Source organism: Propithecus coquereli, unplaced genomic scaffold, assembly GCF_000956105.1.
Source record: "Propithecus coquereli isolate 6110/MARCELLA unplaced genomic scaffold, Pcoq_1.0 Scaffold199, whole genome shotgun sequence".
Classification (NCBI taxonomy): Eukaryota; Metazoa; Chordata; class Mammalia; order Primates; family Indriidae; genus Propithecus; species Propithecus coquereli.
The window spans coordinates 2,334,871-2,355,716 of record NW_012144855.1 but is presented as its reverse complement, the minus strand read 5'-3'; the positions used below and the strand labels follow the sequence as shown (position 1 = coordinate 2,355,716).

Genomic DNA, 20,846 nt, shown 5'->3' with positions numbered 1-20,846 from the left:
AAGCCAAAATATGAATAAATTGGAAAGGACCTCCAAATCCTTTTCTTTTTTTTTTCCATGCCTCATCTATTTGTATCTCCAAATCTTTTTAAATTTCAAAACAAAGTGATCCCCACCTCTCTTGTAATTCAAGAGCTATATGGACCGTGTTTATATTTTGGAGCATCTTCTATATATCCCGAGTGCTGGACACTGGAGACACAGCAGCCCACAAAATAAACCAGTGGTGCCCTCAAACAGCACACTTTCTACCAGGGCACACACACGAGACACAAACAAACAAACAAACAAAAAATATATATATATATATATATATATATATATATATAATATGTCGAGGGATAACAAGTGTTTCAAAAGCAGGAGAGGGCGGTAGATGGGGGCGCTGTTTCAGAAAATATGGTCCAGGGGAGGCCTCTCTAAGCAGAGGCCGAAGAAGTGAGAGGTGGAGGGCTGGGGGCCAGAGCCGGGGCTGGGGCAGGGAGGAGTCAGAGGGAACAGCCAGTGCAGGGGAAGAGGAACAAACGCTAAAATGTGCAACCACCCACACTCCACATGCAGTGTTGCCACCCATGTTAATAACCACGGAGTCCTCAAATTCATAGAGTCAGAAAGTAGAATAAAGGTTACCAGGGGAGGAGGGAAGTCATTGTCTAGGGCAGTGGTCCCCAACCATCTTGGCACCAGGGACTGGTTTCATGGAAGACAGTTTTTCCACAGACCTGGGGGTGAGGAGGGATGGTTTCAGGATGATTCAAGCACATTACATTTATTGTGCACTTTATTTCTCTTATTATTATATTGTAATATATAATGAAATAATTATACAACTTACCATAATGCAGAATCAGTGGGAGCCCTGAGCTTGTTTTCCTGCAACGAATGCCGCCATCGATTTGACGGGAGGTGGAGCTCAGGCGGTGATGCAAGGATGGGGAGTGGCTGTAAATACAGATGACGCTTTGCTTGGTCCCCCGCCACTCACCTGCTGCTTTGTGACCCAGTTCCTAACAGGCCACGGACCAGTACAGGTCCGCAGCCCAGGGGGTGGGACCACAGGTCTTGGGGATACAGAATTTCAGTTTGGGATGATGAAAAAGTTCTGGAGGTGGGTCGTGGTGAGAGTTGCACAACAATGTGAATGTACTTAATGCCACGGAATTTTACACCTAAAAATGGTTCAGACTGTAAACTTCGTTATGTATATATTACCACAATAAAAAAACCCCCACATATTCGAAGCCTAGTTTTAAAAATGTGAAGCCATTATATATGGGAGGAATAAATAAGGATCTTGTAATCCAAGTGGGCATTTAAAATGTTTTTTTGTAGATTTTTGGACCAGGGGACGATGCAGTGAAGCAGCAGAAGTGCAACATGTTCTCGTTGCTTTTCTTAGGTCTGGGAATTATTTCTTTTTTTACTTTCTTCCTTCAGGTAGGTACCCATGATTTGCCCTTCTCATCAAGTCTGTAATTCAATTAGAGAAACTAAAACCTAATGGAGCTTCCAAACCCTTAGGCTGAAATGCATTGCAAACACAGTTGGCACAAGGCTCTTTTAGAGGGTGGACTCCTTGGCAGGAGGAACCGTCACTTCCCTGCATGCTGAACTGTATCCTGCTGCGAGTTTGTCCTCAGCAAGCATTCGTTACCAAGGAGGAAAAGAGGCTTTAGTTCACCAGAGGACATAAGAACCACCTAAATTCAACTGGTTGCAAACTGGGAAACTACAGTACAATAGCATTCTCTTTCTTTTTTTTTTCTTTCCATTTTTCTTTGTTTTTTATTTCAGAATTGTGTGGGGGTACACAACGTTTTGGTTACATAATTTGCTTTTGTACAGTTTGAGTCGAAGTTATTATACAAGTGTGCCCTTCACCAAGTTAGTGTGCATTGTAGCTGTTAGCATTCTCGCTTTCGTTGCCACTCTTTACACAATACCAAGTAACTTCTCTGATCTTTTCCTACTTAATCGATGAACTATTTGAAAGATCATACATTCTGCGTGTTGATGTTGTAGACCTGGCCAAAATGAACTAACTAGTCAAACTTGCTCTAATTATCCTTTTCTATGCAGACCTCTCCCCAAATTTCTTTTGTCTCTTTAACCCAATGGGCGCCTCACTGGCCTCTCAAAGACAATCCATTAAGTCAGCAAAATAATATTTCCTAGTTGTGCCTGCGTGCTTCTCTTTTATTGTTGTTGAACCAATGATAAAAGCAAACCAAGCTTTTTATTTAGAAATCGTTGCCTTGCTAGTAGCAACTCCATTATCTGGCCCTGCCCCAACCCTGGCGTGCGAGTGGAGCTAATTAGAAAAATGTGTTTCAGTGGCTGCGGGAACAGTGTGCTGATGCATAGGAGCTGTGGCACCCATAGCAATCTGCCAGCAAAGGGCGGAGGAGGAGGGCAGCCTGATTCCAGACAAGGAACACCTGGGGCAGACTCACCCCAGGCACTGGTCTCTCATCATCCTGGCTTAGTACAGAGTTCAGATGTGTCCTTCCCAGAATGCCCTCCCCACGCCCGCCCCAACACAACAGTGTGGCTGCAGGCCCACCCATCCCGGGTGCCCGGGAAGCAAGCCCAGCTCTGGACATCTGGGCTACTCTCCAGTCCGGACATGGTAATTGGGGGAAATTGTCTGGCAAGGAGGCCTGGGGAGGAAGGGTAGCCTGATTGTGCCCCAGTCTGAGTGCAGGCGGAGCTGTGACTGGGAAGGCAGCGATTCACTTGGAGCCTGCTTCTCTCATCCTCCCTCTACACTGTAGGAACCAAGATGTATTCCTGTGTACGGTTTTGTTACTTCTGCTTTCAACTGTTTTATTGAAAGTATTAGGAACACACTAAAAGTTGTGGTTAAATACGGTATCTTTGTCACTGAGATGTTGTCTTCAAGAGTTTTGAAAAATCTATTTAGAATGGTTAAGAAGCCAGAACTGGACACTTGCAAGGTTTTTGGTCACATGAATCTAATTCATACTAACGATTTAGCAGCAGCAGCATGAATTTTAAGTTGAGACTTTGATGGATTTGCTACAGTTTAATCAAATATATTACCTGTATTTGATTGACATACAAATACAAGAAATGTAAAGTCAATGTGCATATATGCGCTTGGGTCTGAATACTAGTGGGAATGAAAAGGAACTATAGCCTTTTTTCTCAATTAGGGCTTCACATTTGGGAAAGCTGGAGAGATCCTTACCGCAAGGCTTCGGTCGAAGGCCTTTAAAGCAATGCTGAGACAGGTAGGTGTGTGCTGGAGAGTGCCTTCTGGTGTTTCTGATTTCTTGCATTTTAAGCCTCTGCCTGTTCTTGTTGGTGTGCTGATGTGCACGTTTTCTGCCCAGGGTATTCATGCAAGTGCTGGTCAGGGTCCTGCAAATTGTCCTGGTCCTTCAATGTCCAAAGATCTCTCAGGGTTTTTCCATAGAAGTAGGCTTAATTTAAGTAGTTTTGGCTTATTTTGCAACTCTCTGTAGCCACACAGACACTATCATTTCAAGGACTTGTAGCTCTTCTCTGGATCGAATGCAGGCCCCGGTGAGTCTATTGACACTCTGGGATGCCTTTAAAGAAAGAAAAAGGTGGTTGGTAGCATTTAAGTTCATGTACCACACCCGGCTGTATTAACTGCAGGTTTTCCCAAACGTTCTAATTGAGTTTTGTTTTCTTGAGCTCTGTTTTCACACTAATTCACTGTTAATTCATTCACACATGACTTACTATCTACGTACCAGACAAGAGTATTGTCTAACAGTGTCCATTATCTGCTCTCTTGGTAAGTTCACGTTCTAGTGCGGGATATATGGGAAAATGTGCAAACATGAATTTTCTATATTTATAGAGAATGCCTAAGAGAGGGCCAAAGTATTGTCCATCCAACTGGCAGGAATTCATTACGTAAACTCCTGTTCACAGAAGGGCACATAGCAGGTAGTATATTTTGAGCAAGTCTGAGTTTGTAAATCTTTTTTCAGTATCTTTTAAACTCTTGCTCTGTAGGAAGAATTATTTTATTTGAAAGTAAAAGATGCTATGGATGAGTAGCTTACAATTAAAGTCAAATCTCGGACATACTTTTATTCCATGTTAAAAATACAAAATGAATAAAAGTATGGTGAGAAGCCAGCGTTTTCTTGTGCCTAGAATTTACAAAAAGAGCATGTTCCACACAGCTTTACCACCTTTTACGAGAAATCATACCATATAAGGGCAGACGTGTCATTAGTGCACATTGTGATGATTGGGTGGATGGGCTGCCCATGGGGCCCCTAGCCTTGGGTGGGGCTGGCGGGAAGCATGGCTGCCATCTGGGTGAGCACCCCCGGACCAGGACACTCTCCCTGCCCCCACAGAGCTGCCAGGGAGCTGGGTCCTGGTGGAGTCTGGGGGGTGTGCTCAGGGCAGGCCAAGGACTCCACCTTGCATGTGAGCTCTCTCCTAAACTTTCACACTCAAGTTAAGTGTGGGTATTTCCTCAGCACTGGAACTTTGGGAGGTTTCAACTGATTTTCTTTGCTTGTTTTGTTTTCATTTTGAACTAATTTAAAGGCGTATTTTGTGTCGTAGGACATGAGCTGGTTTGATGACCCTGCAAACAGTACTGGTGCACTTTCTACAAGACTTGCCATGGATGCTGCCCAAGTCCAAGGAGTATGTAAACTACGCTCTACTAGTATTTTCCTTGAACACAGTTTACAATAAACATATGGCATAGCTGCATCCATTAAGATGCTTTCAGTTGGAAATAGCAGAAAACCCAACTCAAACTGGTCTAAACAATATTGATCAGAGTCGATCAATTCACTGCCCCCAAAATTTAATCAAAGATCCACGTTCCTTCTCATTGTGCAGCTCTGAGTTCCATCCTCAGCACCGGCTTCATCCCAAGGCTTGTTCCCCCACGGTCATAGGATGGCTGCCAGTAGTAATTAGAGTTACAAGCTTGCTTGTTTCCCATCCACTGAAAGAGCAGAGTGCATGCCTCTACCTCGACCACCAAACAAAAGCCCTTCCCTGAAATCTAATTTGGGTCACGTGCCCAACCCTGAACCAGTAACTGTCTCCAGGGGAAGGCGGTGCTTTGGGCAGCTTAGGCCCCCACCCCTGAAGCTGAGGTCCGTTGGTCACTCTGAAGCTCGCGGCTCCCACACAACGCAGGAGAGGGGAGAGCAGACGCCAGAGTTGACAGCAACGCCGGCAACGTCCACTGCAGCCACCCTCGTTTTCTGAGTGTTGCGAACACTAATTCATGCTTACGTGTGCTTTGTGGTGGATCGTCTCTGAGGATACGTACGCTTTGTAACAGATGGTCTCTGGGAGTGTATAAATTTTACGCTTTTATACTTTTTGAAGCAAATGGTCTTTAAAATTACCCAGGTGCACTGGAATTAATTTCCTCTTTGAATGTTGCCTCCATGAAAAAGTGCATCATGCCCCACAGCCCATCCACAAAGCAGAGCAGTTGATTACGGTTCTATAATGTGAATTCGTGCAGGCAGGAAAGGATAGGAGCCTAAGGCACAACAAAGAAAAGCCCGCAGAGCCTCTGGCTGAGCACAGGTGTGGCGGGTTTATTGGAATGAGAGCGAGCGAATGTGGGCGCAGGCACAGGGCCCTCGTCATTCTGACCACGGAGCCCAAGGCTGGAGCTCGTGGATTTGGAACTTAAAACACAACCGCTTTATTCTTTTTCTCTTCCAGGCCACGGGAACCAGGTTGGCTTTAATTGCACAGAATACTGCTAACCTCGGAACTGGTATTATCATATCATTTATCTACGGTTGGCAGTTAACCCTTTTGCTGTTATCGGTTGTACCAATTATTGCTATATCAGGAATTGTTGAGATGAAAATGTTGGCCGGAAATGCCAGAAGAGACAAAAAAGAACTGGAAACTGCTGGAAAGGTAGGTCAAATAAGGCTTCAGTTAGTATGTGGTGTTTTTAGACTTGTGTTTTTTTGGATTATTTATCACAAAATGCAAGTTTTAATAATTGTGCTCACTACAACTAATAATTGCCCGTGCTGTGTATGAAATATTTTACTGCCTAGGACTTGAATATGAGGTGGTTAATGTAAAGCTTTTAGCCCATAGCAAGCACTTAACATGGTGATTATTCTATAGAACTTCTGAATTTTCAAAGTATAATTTATCTTTTACCCAACGCCCAACGCCATTGTCCCAACGCCATTGTTAGGACAAATGTCACCCCTATTTTACGATAAGGAGAACTTAAGTCAGAAGAATATAAGTGAATTGTTCAAGGTTGGACATTGGCTGGTATTTAAGAGACGATTTTCTTCTTGGTGTGATTCCTATAATGAAGATGGGCAGCCACCAGAGGGCAGTGATGCCTCAAGTTTTGGTTGTCACTACACTGGCACTTGGGTGAACATTCACTTGAGCCTAACTATGTGCTGGTTATTGTGCTGAGAATTTCTTTGTGCCAATTCATCACATCTTCACAATAGTCCAATGAGGCAGGCACTAAAGTTACCCCAATTTTCCAAATGTGGAACCTGAGACTCAAACAGAAGTTAAAAATATAGCTGGGATACAAGTTCAGGTCTAGTTTCAAAGCTCTTATCTCTGCTATGTAGCCTCTTTATATGTGTTTAAGTGTATCTAAATCTATGTATAAATATTTTACTTATACATGAATTTAAATGTAGATTATAGCCATGAACATTTTAACTCTTATTTATGGAAATATTATCCTTCCTTGAAACACTAGGAGGTGAAGCAGAAAATGAATATAAATTGTGATATATTTTCTATAGGGTTGCACTTTACAAAGCCCTTTCACAAACATTACTGCAACTGGCCTTCATGACAGTTATGAGAATTGGGACAGATAGTATCTCTACGGGGAGGAAAGCCTCGAGTTTGAATGAATTCCTCCAGATATGTGGCATTAAGGGGTAAAATTAGAATTCCAACCAAGAATGTCTCCACTAAACCAATTATGTACCATGAAGTCCTTTACCCTCCTCTGGTAACTGGTGTCAGCTGCAGTGTCAGCATCACCCCAGGTTTCCATCAGAATACTTCTCATCCTCACCTGGCATCCTCTCCTGGAGTTGGAGCTCTCCAGGACAGTGCGTGGTTCCTGGACTTAGGAGCCCCTGGGTGTTCAAAGTCCTTGAAGATCCTCTTGGCTGCTTGCTATGGGTACTTTAGGGCTGCGGTCCCCAACCCCCGGGCACAGCCTAGTACCGGTCCGTGGCCTGTTAGGAAATGGGCCTCGCATCGCTGCCTGAGCTCCACACCCCTTCCACCCCCAGTCTGTGGAAAAATTGTCTTCCATGAAACCAGTTCCTGGTGCCAAAAAGGTTGGGGACTGCTGCTTTAGGGCATCATTTCCTTGGCTTCCATGTGTCACAACTAACTGCTGAAGAAATACCCTGTAGTTCATTCCTCCGCCCATCCTGCTTCTTTCCACACTTTAGAAGGGAAAACAGTTAGAATGAAAATATTCTTAGACAAGTTATATGAAAGAAAACTCTTGAATCTAGTTAATAGTCTTTATTAAAAATGGTAAATAACACTGAAAATTATCAGAATTTTGGCAGAGTAGGCCAGTTAGAATCAAGCAGTATTGAAGCAAAACATCATCTTGGGTGGGGTTAGTCTTGGCCTTCCTGTTCAGTGTGTGATGCTGGAAAAGGTCCCCAACTTCTCTGGTCCTCACTGTCCATGTGGGTGGGGAGAAATTGTACCAGATACTGTCCTAAGTTCCTTCCAATTAAAACCTTATTATTCTAGGGATCAGATAATGAATAACACAGACTGGCCAGTTGTTCTTTTTCCTTTTGAGACAGAGTCTTGCTCTGTTACCCAGGCTAGAGTGCAGTGTAGTGCAGTGGTGAGATTCATAGCTCACTGCGACCTGTAACTCCTGGGGCTCAAGCAATCCCCCTGCCTCAGCGTCCTGAGTAGCTGGGACTACAGGTGTGAGCCATGGCCACCACACCTGGCTAATTTTTTATTATTTTTTTGTAGAGACTGGGTCTTGCTGTGTTGCTCAGGCTGGTCTCAAACTCCTGACCTCAAGCCAGCCTCCCGCCTCCGCCTTCCAAAGGGCAGGGATTACAGGTGTGACACCATGCCTGGCCCAGTTTAACGGTTTTTTGTTTTTTTTTTTTAGTAGGTGTTTTAACCTAATAGGGTTTTAAAAAATATGAAAGGTTAAAATTTTTTAAATGTTAATTATCAACAATTCAATCATAGTTCAATTTGTTTACCCAGTCAGCACCTGATTAACCGAGAATGAAAGTTAGAAAGAAAGTCCTGGAAAATCCTGAAATCACTGTTTATTCAAAAAGAAATGCTGTCATTTACGCGGGTACAGATTAATCGTGCTTAAAGTACATCGGGATTTGGGGATAGTCCCATCCCAATTTTCCCAACAGGGCTCCATGACGAGGGTGTTGGTTGCTGGGCAGGGAGGGGGAGGGGAGACTGCCTCACAACCATCTTGACTCAGGCCCTGCTGGTTACTAAGATTAGGGGCCTGCTGTGCTGAGCTAACCCACGAAGCAGGAAGCAGTTAATGCATGACCAGAAAATCAAGTTGAGTGTAAATTCACTAACAACTGGTTACTCCTGCTGTAAATTATGAAGCAACGGTAGCAGAATAGCATAATGGGTTAAGAACACAGACTTGGCCTCAAATAGTCTGGCATGGAATCCTTGCTCTCCTGCTCATTAACTCTGGTGCTTTAGGCAAATCAGTGAACTTCTCTGTGCCTTATGTTCTCTCACCTGTGAAACCAGAATAATATTTAACTCACAGGGTTGTGAGGCTAAATGAGATCACATCAGAAAATGACGTAATAGTTGGCACAAGTGCTTATTGGTAAAACTCAATAAATATTCTCTTGCCATAAGTACTATCTGTTAGATTTTTTCATTTATATTAAAGTGTCAAATATCTTTCTTTTAACTGATTACAGAAGCTGAGAACTGAGGTAAAAGTCTTAAAGCTGATAAAACAAAAAATTATTATAAAATCTTATGCTCCCTATACTGATGGTTTGGATGATTCAACTGCAGAACTATAATTTAAATAGCTAAGTCACAGACGATATACATTTGTCAAGGGGGTGGTTTGGCTGCAAGAATCAGGAAACTGCTCTAGCTGGTTTGAGGAAAAGATTTGATATAAGGACACAGGGTAGTGTGGGAAATACAGGCAGTTTAACTGGCTCCCCCCGTGAGCTCTATTGTCTCTGAGTCTCTATGCATCTGTCCTTCCATTCCTTAATTGCTGAGTATTCAGACCTACACGTACCCAGTGGGACTCTTCAAATGCTGACATCAGCCCCTGAATCTGCAGGGCTTCCCGATTCAAGCACTTGTGTCCAGGGCCAGGAAACCAAATCTGATTAACCCAGATTAGTCAGGTACCCATCTCTGATTTAATCAGGGATTTAAAACAGGGTCATGTTGTTTACAATTGGGAGCTCCTTCCCGATTGCGGACAGGGGGACAGCTTTTCTAAGAAATAGTATATCCAGGGAGGAAATAATTGGCACCTCTAATAGGCCCTTAGAAATCACAGCCTAATCCTTTCTTCTAGGACCCAACCCTATCAAGAAAGCAAGGCCACAAAGCGTTTGTGACTAAAGCCAGTCATACAACTGCCTGGGGGCGGGGCCGGGAATAGAACCAGGCCCTTGGCGTCAAGGTCCCTGTTCTTGCCTTGAGCTCGTCAACTTCCCTGGGCACAGGAAGACTTGCCTACCATACTTAGCACAACCAGAGGTACCAGTTTTGTCATAAAGTGAGTCTTGAAGAATACATTATGCATTTTGCTTTTAATCGAAGGACTTTAAAGCCCATGACAACCTTCAGGATACTTTTGACAGAGCCCCAGGGCTTACAGTTTTCATTATTTCAGAAGTAAAAGTACAACTTCTGATGAAAATCTGTTTTGTATTACAGATTGCAACTGAGGCGATAGAAAATATTAGGACAGTTGTGTCTTTGACTCAGGAAAGAAAATTTGAATCAATGTATGTTGAAAAATTATACGGACCTTACAGGTAATGAACATGTAATTGCTACTAAGAACCTGGTGCTTTCCTAAGGCTGAATTATTAAAGCAAATAAAAACTCTGTTGCTCTAAACAATGATTAACTCTAAGGATGACCCTTTCTCAATAATTGTCTCACTGCAAATAAGTAGCTGTTTGATGTGACTGGGTAACAGATTAGATTTTTACATCATATAAAAACAGTGAGATTAGGTCTCCAAGAGTTTAAAAGGTACAGAGCATTGCACAAGTATTTAGTCATTAGTGCAAGAAATATAAATAACCCACCTGGGTGATTCAGGATAAACATTCTTTTAAGGAATTGCTCAAACCATTGTTTTCTTTGGAGTGTGTAGACTTGAACCAAAGATGAGACTTGTTATTTGGTATATTCCAGAGAAAAGTATTTCATTTGTTCTCTGAATTGGGGACCAGATCCAACCAACTGTCAAGACAAAGATGTGCAGCCTATTTCACTGGTTTACAGTTGAGCAATTCAAGAAATTCCCAGTGGCACTATTGGCCACTTGTTTCTACCATGGCCTGGTCTTATAAGTGACTATATTTTCAACACAAACAATATTGAACACTGCTTAGATTGCAACTTTGTTAGACTGGAACAATAGTTTTGAACATTTGCAAATTTGAACAGAGATCCTTAAAATTCTCAATTCCATCTCCTGAGTTATGTATACTTTATATGATACTAAAGAACATGCAGCTACATTTTTCTGTCCATTTGATGTTTGACATACAAATACACACATTACCTAAGACCTTATGGTTTATTTTGAATTTCAGAGATAATAGAGGAAGAATAGAAAGCTAAAGCTAATTATTAATTTGGTTATAAATTGTAAATTGTTCAATAATATTAAGTATTTTAACACCATGCTCACAGCACATAACTTAATCCAAATCAGTAATACTTTGAATTTTTTCTCTTGCCAAATCCTTCCTTCTAATTTGAGAGTAACTAAATTATGGCTCTTAGGAGGCTTTAGAAGCTTAATAAAGTATAAAGTAATAAAGTATAGCATGAGGTCTAATTAGAAATGGTGCAAAATGAATTGTATATGGGGCTGGTAGGCTCTAGCATGGGGAAGGACTTTTTGTGTGTGTCTATGTAAACTTTTCATAATTCATCTGAAACGTGAATTTTGACCTAAGAGACTACAGCTAGTTAAGAGACAAGATAACAAAGAATGATAATAAAGAATAATAAGAAACCACATTCAAATAATTCAAACTTCAGTCCCAACTTTGACATCCTGGGTATTTTTGACAACCACCATGTTTACATAATAGTAGTTGAACATCTGAGTCATCAGATATTAATGTGTAATAATGATAGCTATCATTTGAGCAACATTATGAACTAGGCACTATGTGAGACATTTGTATTTTATTTAGTTCTCAAAACGATTCTGAGTTAGAGTGATTATCTGCATGGTACAAATCAGAAAACTGATGCTTAATGAGGTTAAGTCATTTACTCAATATTAATATAATGGAAGGCAAAATTTAAACGCAGGTTGACCAGACTTAGATGCCATGATCTTTCCACTACTTAGCTAAGGGAGGCTGAAGAGATGGTTATGAGTATACCAATTTGCTTTTCAGGAATTCAGTGCAGAAGGCACACATCTATGGAATTACTTTTAGTATCTCACAAGCATTTATGTATTTTTCCTATGCCGGTTGTTTTCGATTTGGTGCCTATCTCATTGTGAATGGATATATGCGCTTCAGAGATGTTATTCTGTAAGTAGCCTTAAAAATATTACGGTTATTCTATAAGATTTCAATAGGTTTATATAAAAGTTTGGAGTAGAAAAAAACTACTCATTTGTCTGAAGATGAGGTCAGGGAGTTAAATTTACCAGTCTTCACCCTGGCAGGCAAAGAAATCTGATCTTGTCCAAAATCAGTTTAATCATCTGAATGGACTCATGAAAATGATCATAAAGCATAATTTTAGTTACCTTTCTAACCCCAGTTAGGAGGACAGCAAATTTTCTCATTGTAAAGTATAGGCAGAAATAAATCATAATTGGAAAGTTGCTGGTGACCACGGACTTGAAACAGAGGGTTAAATAGCTTGCTATTTATCTGCAACCACAGCATGGCCTTGGCAATGGGACAGGAGTGCTTGACTGAAGGCTGGCAAAGGCAGCCTCTCCTCTAACCAGGCCTGAGAGGGTCCTGCCAATATTTGCCTTTTAGCCTCTCCTGTTTTTCTTGGTTTCTGAGGCTAGCCAATGGTATTCTGATTGATGCATTCTTGTTTTCAAGGTATGCTAGGTACCTTCCTTTAGGTTGCAGTCTAGGCTTGAAAGAGTCGGCCATTCTTTTTTAAGACATTTGATTTATTTCTGCTTCGGTGGGATCATTTTAAAGCTGTGCAGAATGTCCTTTTTTGAAACAGGGTCAAGACAAGAAAAATGAAAGTGTTTAAGAGTGCTTTTTTGGTTTTCAGTCAAAATTAAAATTACCATGAAAGGACAGTGCAGTGGCTCACACCTGTAATCCTAGCACTCTGGGATGCTGAGGTGGGAAGATCCCTTGAGGTCAGGAGTTCGAGAGCAGCCTGAGCAAGAGCGAGACCACCTCTCTACTAAAAACAGAAAAAATTAGCTGGGCGTGGTGGTGTTCACCTGTAGTCCCAGCAATGGCAGGAGGATCACTTGAGCCCAGGAGTTTGAGGTTGCTGTGAGCTAGGCTTATGCCAGGGCACTCTAGCCCAGGTGACAGAGTGAGACTCTGACTAAAAAAAAAAAAAAAATTACCATAAAAAATATACAAAATCTCTGTATCAGTCAGGTTCCCAGCAGGCAAAAAATGACACTCCCAGTAGGGTAACTGAAGAGTTTGCTAAAAGGTTTATTTACTAAGGTGTGTCAAGGTAAGCAGTACCCAGCTAGGAGCTGCTACCACCCTAAGCCTAGAGGCAAGAAGAGGGAAAGATTGCCCGGAATTCCAGCCCACCCATCCCCTGTTAGTGCATTTCGCTGGCCAAACTCCATCTGAAGCCAGAGGACGAGAAAACCTTTTGGTGCAGTTTATGACAGTCAGCCTCCCAGGGAGGGCATAGAGTAGGATGGTATGAGGTAGAGATGGATAGAGAGTGAGAAGTGGTTTTGAAGGGACAAATGGAAATATCAGCTGAGAATTATAACTTAGAGTACAACTTGTATTGTCCACAAAAATATCATTGAGAAAATTTGCCCTGCTATTTTTTCTTGAAATCATTGAAATATCAAATTCTGGATAACTGGAAGACAGCTTTTTAATCTTTCATGATAAAACTAGATAACAGGATGTGCAGGGAAGCTAGGCAGCCACATGTGGGTGTTCATCACTATTTTAAAACTTAGTTTTTGGAAACTTTACTGTCAGGTATACCATCTCAGTCCCCAGGGTATTAAAAACACATTTTAATATCTTAGATTTAGAAGTTTGGGAGATGAAAACTTAGTTCTCTATTTATTACAAGACAGAGATTCCCCATCCTTTTCTCTGGTGAGGAGCACTGGTATCAGAAGTAAATTGCTCTGTGGGGATGTAGATCTCAGGATTTTTTTTTTTTTTTCTTAAAGACAGGGTCTTGCTCTGTCACCAGGCTGGAATACAGTGGTGTAATCATGGCGCACTATAACCTCAAACTCCTGGGCTCAAGCAATCCTCTCACCTCAGCCTCCCAAGATCTCAGGATATTTAGCCCTTCCTAGAAGTTGTCATAGTCAATATCCATCCTTTAAGTAACATAATTAGCAAAGAGACCTTTAGAATGCCTGTTTTTTCAGTGTAGTATCAGTAGTTATTTTAATTGTAAAAGAAAAGCTATTTCTGGTAAAGGCTTATTTTCCCTAATAAAAATTCTTTCACTATAATGGTGATTATTATCATTTGTGTGGTAGTATAGAAGAAACCGTAAAACTGAAAGTCAGGGCTGTAGATTTAATAGGAAATATCACTGCTTGTCTGGAACTGATCAAGCCCCTTAAACGCTTTGTGTTTCAGTTACCTCAACTCTAAAAAGCACATATCCAGCAACTAAACTTGGTTGAGATCACAGATTCAATTATAAGCCACTTCCTGAAAGTTACTTTAACTCCAGGAAATTAGGGCTCCCTAATTAGAGGAAGGGAAGCCAGAAGGGGAGTAGAGAAAAGGCAAACTCTCAGGCAGGGGTTCTTGCCTCTCCTACATTTCTTCTGTTACTGGAATTTCTTGGAAGTGTGGGTGGGTGGGGGAAGGGGTTTATTATGGGAATAAAGATAGATATTGGCATGCAGTATGCCTTTGGACTTTCAAACATTATGGAGCTAACCATATAAGCTAATGGTTTGAATTCTCTACTTCTGCCTAGGGTATTTTCTGCAATTGTGTTTGGCGCAGTGGCTCTCGGACATGCTAGTTCATTTGCTCCAGATTATGCTAAAGCCAAGCTGTCTGCAGCCCACCTGTTCATGCTGTTTGAAAGACAACCTTTGATTGACAGCTACAGTGAAGAGGGACTGAGGCCTGTGAGTCCTCTGCTGCCTGATGAATGCTTGATTAATTTGGTTTGCCCTCTGCTGGATTGTAGCTACAGGATAAATTTGCAGTGATTACACTGACATATATTTAGCTTGCTTTGTGATATTTACATGGCTAATATTTGACCATCTTTAGGCATTTTAAAATTTCACAGGCAATTTCAAGGATTCTAAACATTACCAAACCAAAATTTTTTAAAAAGTAAAACCTTGATGTACTAGAACTAAATAATTTCCATGAAATTTTAGTCATTGCTACGTAAAGGTATATGCCTATAATTCTGTCATGTTAATGCAATTAGCAATTTGGCTTTAATTGCATTTTGTAATGGATAAATTATAATTGGTAAGAAGATAATTTTATTTACAATGAGAGAAATAATCCTATACTTTATCATATACAAAGTTAACTCAAACTTAGATCTGAGTGTTCTTCGTATGACACAAGCTGCTGCTGTACATCTTAAGGTTCAGGAAGCTCGTAGGTAAAGAGATTGGGACTCCCACAATCTTTCTAGGACTTTACCAGGTATTTCACATTCTGAGACAGTTGCTGTGCCCAGCGAGTGAGATAAAGAAAGCTTAAGAAGCTGCCAGGGTTTGAGACAAGGATGTCCGCTGAAACTGCAGGTAGAAACTGTTGCTAAATTCCCAAGTCTTTGAGCCTTTGAACTCTGGCTTGAGTCTAGCCTCAGAATCAGCAGTGGGAAAGCTAAATGAGTGTCTCCAGTGAATCAGAAATTGAGTTTCTGTGATGACTTTCTTGTCTAACTTACACCCCCATCTCCCATCTTCATTTTACATAACAACTTGCTAGCAATGTTCCCTGGTATCAGAACTACACTGAATATGAATTTTACGTTTCTCTACTATAGTCTTGGGTAAAGTTTCCTTGAAATACTACTACTTATTCCAATAATTATCAGACCAATTATAAGAGCAACATGTAAAAATTTTTTTAGGATAAGTTTGAAGGAAATGTGACATTTAATGAAGTCGTGTTCAACTATCCTTCTCGACCAAAAGTGCCGGTGCTTCAGGGGCTGAGCCTCGAGGTGAAGAAGGGCCAGACGCTGGCCCTGGTGGGCAGCAGCGGCTGCGGGAAGAGCACGGCGCTCCAGCTCCTGGAGCGGTTCTACGACCCCTTGGCTGGGACAGTGGTGAGCACACTTTCTTAGTAACCTCATTTAAGGCTGTATTTCCAGTGGCCAAACCAATACTGTTATAATGGAAAAAACTGGACAAGTGAAGACTATAGCCCTGTTTGATAGAATGACCCCATTCTACAAACCTCTAAGTGGAACCCATATCAGACAAATATATGCAAACAATAGAGCAGAATATCCGGAACTTAGTGTAGCTCAGAAAATACTGACTATAAATAAACCTCTACCTTGCCCTGGGCCTTTTAGCCAGCCTGATTTTCCCACTCACTCACGCATTCACTGGCATACAAAGGTGAACCACAAACTCCTCCAACATTAAAAGCAGACTCTCAGGACAGGCCTGTGCCTGCTTATTCCGTCCCATCAACTTCCGCTGTGCCTTCTCTTTCTAACCCTGAACCTAGGCTCTCTAACTTTGACTTAGATCCTCAACCTACAGCCCTTTCATATTTGGCTTTTATTAAGTCAAGTTGAAGGGTTGGGCACAGCAGATCTGAGTGGGACACCTTGATGCAGGCTTCTTAAAGGCAGAGGATGGCACAGAGGCCTGAAGGAGGGCAGATGAGGACAAAGAGTATGGAAAAAAAACAGGGTGAAATGTGTGCTATCTTTTTGCCAGTTAGATCAAGATAGGGGTGGCACAATCACCATAAACGTCACCCATGTTGGCCTTCTGCAGTGTCAGTCTTAGAGGCATGAGGCTTGGTGTTTAGCAACCGCTGATGCCCACATGCAACAGTCCTCCAGATAAACCATCTGGTAACTGTTTAGTCTTTTTTCTTTTCCTTTTTAAACCCTTCTTATCGTTCGTGGACTTTGGTTTTCAGCTCCTAGATGGTCAACAGGCAAAGAAACTCAACGTCTAGTGGCTCAGAGCTCAGCTCGGAATTGTGTCCCAGGAGCCCATCCTGTTTGACTGCAGCATTGCTGAGAACATCGCCTACGGGGACAACAGCCGCACTGTATCACAGGATGAAATCGTGAGTGCAGCCAAAGCAGCCAACATACATCCTTTCATCGAGACGTTACCCCAAGTAAGTTAACTGGTAACTTCTTGGCTGAAATCAGAATAGACTACAGTTTTTAATCCCCAAAACAGTTCCCAAAGTTATACTAACAAAGTCTTGTAACAAAATGTGTTGATTTACTAGCATTGTGACCTTGAACAAGACGCTTGAGGATAGCAAGTGCCCTTATGTTTAAAGGGGAATGCATCATGCCTACCTCACACAAACGTAGTGAAAAGAAACGAGGTGATATTAAGTCCACCATGCCTCAGGTTGCAAACTGGTTGTGGGCTGCGTTTAGACCGCAGTCATGTTTGGTTTAGCTCTTATGGTACTTTTTTAAAAATTAAACTTTTTATTTTGAGATAATTATAGAGTCACATGTAGTTGTAAGGAATACAGAGAGCTTATGTAGCCTTTACCTAGTTTCCCCTACTGACAACATCCTGCAAAACCATTAACACAACATCACAACCAGGATATCTACTTTGACACAATCCACTGATCTTATTCATACTTCCCCAGTTTTACTCGTACTCATTTGTATATGAGTGTATTTGGTTCTGTGCAATTGCAGGCACACATTCCTGTATCCACCACCACAGTCAAGATACAGAACATTTCCATCACCATAAAGGTCTCTCATGTTGCCCTCTTATTGCCACACCCCCCTTCCTCCCACCCTCACTCCTCCCAGCCTCTGGCAAACAATAATCTCGTCTCCATTTGTATAATTTTCTATTTTAAGAATGATATATAAAAATACATACAATACGTAAACTTTTGGGATCAACTTTTTGTCACTCAGCATGATTCCCTGAACTTGCGTGTATTCCTAGATCATTCCTTTTTACTGCTGAGTAGTGTTCCATGGCATGGATGTACCACAGTTTATTCACCTGTTGAAGGATATCTGGGTTATGTCTAGGTTTGGGATATTACAAATAAAGCTGCTATAAATACTGCTATAGAGATTTGTGCATAAACCCAAGTTTTTATTTCTCTGGGATGAATGCCTAGGAGTGCTATTGCTGGGCCATTATGGTAATTTCATGTTTAGTTTTATAAGACGCTGCTATTTTCCAGAGTGGTTGTACCACTTAACATTCCTACCATGAGTGATGCAGTTTCTTAATCTTTGCCAGCATTTACTGTCATCATTATTTATTTTTACCATTATGACAGGAGTATAGTGATATATCATTGTGGTTTTAATTTGCCTTTCCCAATGGCAAATCATGCTGAACCAGTCTTTTCATGTAATTATTTGCCACCTATATATTCTCTTTGGTGAAATGTCTCTTAATGTGTTTTGCCAATTTTCTAATTGGATTTTTTTTTTACTGGTGAGTTTTGAGAGTGTTTTTATATATTCTCATTATTGTCAGATATGTAGTTTGCAAATATTTTTTCCCAGTTTGTAGCTTGTTTTTTCATCCTTTTAACAAAGTCTTTTGCAGAGCAAAAGTTTTAATTTTGATAAGATCCAATTCATCAATTTTTACTTTTATGGATCTTGCTTTTGGTGTCAGGTCACTTGTTGCCTGGCCCTAAGAACTCGTCGCCTGGCCCTAGGCCCCAAAGATTTTCTCCACTGTTTTTTCCTAAAAGTTTTATGATTTTACATTTAAGTCCATGATCCATTTGGAGTCCATTTTAAGCATCTGTAGTCCTGGAAAGATGCTTGAAGTCTCTAAAATTGATGGTAGGGGCAATTCATCTTATGGCATTCTTCCAGCATTTGAGGTTCCACTGGCCTAAACTGAAGTAGAGCTTAATTACTTTTGCCTTTATATTCTGCTATAATTAGAAATTACTTACATAAATAAAATTTTCAAGTCTTGGGCATTGACTTGAATCAAATATTTGGATTTGGATTTGACTATGAATAGAAAAACTTTAAAGCTTCAGCTTTTAGTATAAATGACAGTGGACTTTAGGAAATTCATTCACATGTTGTACATGTACTGCATAAGCTCTGAAAACTGAACTGACTCAGTTTGCATCTCTTCATTCTATGTTCTTTCTCCACCTAGAATAATCTCACAAAATTCAGCTTCCCAAACTTCTCTACAAAGGTTTCTCTCCTTGTCCCCACAATTTCTATCTCCCTCTTCTAATCTTTCATAGCATGTTATATATACTACAGTCATATGCCACATGCCATATGTTTTGGTCAAAAATGGACCACATACACTACAATGGTCCCATAAGATTATAATGGAGCTGAAAAATTCCTATTGCCTAGTGTCATGATAGCCATCATAATATCATACCACAATGCGTTACTCATTTGTTTATACCAGCATCACCACAAATACAACTACCACCAGTCATATAAAAGTATAGCACATACAAATATAGACAGCACAAAATGCTCGATAATAAACTGTTATTGGTTTATGTATTTATTCTATACTTTTATGTGTTAAAGTGTATTCCTACTTATTAAAAATTAACTGTAAACTAGTCTCAGATAGGTCCTTGCAGGGGTATTCTGGGAGAAGGCATCATCACAGGAGATGACAGCTCCATGTATGTAACATTGCCCCTGAAGACCTTCCAGTGGGACAAGATGCGGAGGTGGAAGGCAGTGATATTGATGATCCTGACCCTGTGGGTTCATACACTCACGTGTTTGTGTCTTAGTTTATAACAAAAAACTTAAGTAAAAAATTTTGAGTAGAAAATTTATAGAATAAGGATATAAAGAGAAAAATTGTATACAGCTATACAATGTGTTTTAAGCTAAATGTTATTATAAAAGCCAATAATTTTTAAAAAATTATAAAGTTTGTAAAGCAAAAAGGTTACAGTAAGCTAAAGTTAACTTATTATTGAAGACTTATTAAAATACGGTGTAGCCTAAGCATACAGTGTTTATAAAGTCCTCATAGTGTACTGTCCTCCACCTTCACCCACCACTCATTCACCCAGCAACTTCCAGTCCTGCAAGCTCCATTCATAGGACAAAATTGCCTGACAACGCATTTCTCAGACTATATCCTAGCCATTAAGCGACACATGACTGTGATTTGGTACTTACTTAACCTTATATTGAGTGCTTGCTCTATATTTTTTTCTCTCTAGGTCAGGAACAAAGCTGAATTTATTTTTTCTTACAGTTCTAGGCATAGCAGATGCTCAGTAAATGTTTAAGTGAATATATGAGTTTAAAAGAGAATAAACTATTCTCCAGGTGGGTCATATGAGTATTTAAAATAACCTTTGAAGGTATTAGCATTTAACTTTTATAGGACTCCAGTGACATCAGATAAACTAGCACTATGATAACGGCAAGAATGAAAGAACTTGTTGCTCAACTTTCTATCATAGAATACTAGTGAGAACTAAAGTCATTGGTTTCCTAGTTTGGTTTTGAAAAATGAACATTCTGTTAAGTTGAAAAATATAAGTGTACAACTATCTTGTTATAGAAACTTTTATTGATTCTAAATGTTTGCCTTGTAAATATAACTGTCAAATACTAAGTAAAAGTTCACTCACTATACCATTAGTAATCTTTCTGAGTGAGAACTTTATTAACTTGCAGAAATATGAAACAAGAGTGGGAGATAAGGGAACTCAGCTCTCAGGAGGTCAAAAACAGAGGATTGCTATTGCCCGAGCCCTCGTCAGGCAACCTCAAATCCTACTGCTGGATGAAGCAACGTCAGCTCTGGATACTGAAAGTGAAAAAGTATGACCTCTCACCTTATGTCCTATTTAATTTATAGAAGGGGTTTTTTTGCTGTCAACAGTAAGAAGAAAAAAATGTAAGTACAGAGGGGAAAAGGTACACACAGAAATTAAGACAGTGTTTATTTTGAGGTAATAGAATATTCCAACTTTTCTAAAAGGATCATATATTACTTTTATAAACAGAAAAAAAAATTCAAAAGAAAACTGCATAAATCACATTTTTAGCACATTAACTATAATAGTAAAAAACTGAAACTCAAAAGGGAGTTAAATAAAATGATATGGTGATTAGTTAGAAAATTTAAGTACTTGTGAAGATTTTTTGCAGCATGAGAATCCATCCATTTGTATTATAATTAAAAAGTAGAACATAACTATGTA

The 20,846-nt window shown here is 40.4% G+C and overlaps 1 protein-coding gene across 1 annotated transcript in view; it reads left to right on the top strand.

Moving 5' to 3' along the window:
* Positions 1 to 20,364, top strand: part of ABCB4 (ATP-binding cassette, sub-family B (MDR/TAP), member 4) — an 80,206-nt gene extending 59,842 nt beyond the window's left edge. The window contains exons 18-27 of the mRNA XM_012643513.1: positions 1,333 to 1,437; positions 3,177 to 3,254; positions 4,579 to 4,662; positions 5,713 to 5,916; positions 9,958 to 10,058; positions 11,673 to 11,813; positions 14,422 to 14,578; positions 15,553 to 15,750; positions 16,584 to 16,790; positions 20,317 to 20,364. Of these exons, the coding sequence (XP_012498967.1) occupies positions 1,333 to 1,437; positions 3,177 to 3,254; positions 4,579 to 4,662; positions 5,713 to 5,916; positions 9,958 to 10,058; positions 11,673 to 11,813; positions 14,422 to 14,578; positions 15,553 to 15,750; positions 16,584 to 16,622 (1,107 nt within the window). The 3' untranslated portion in view covers positions 16,623 to 16,790; positions 20,317 to 20,364. The remainder of the gene's footprint in view (positions 1 to 1,332; positions 1,438 to 3,176; positions 3,255 to 4,578; positions 4,663 to 5,712; positions 5,917 to 9,957; positions 10,059 to 11,672; positions 11,814 to 14,421; positions 14,579 to 15,552; positions 15,751 to 16,583; positions 16,791 to 20,316) is intronic.
* Positions 20,365 to 20,846: the final 482 nt, after the last annotated feature.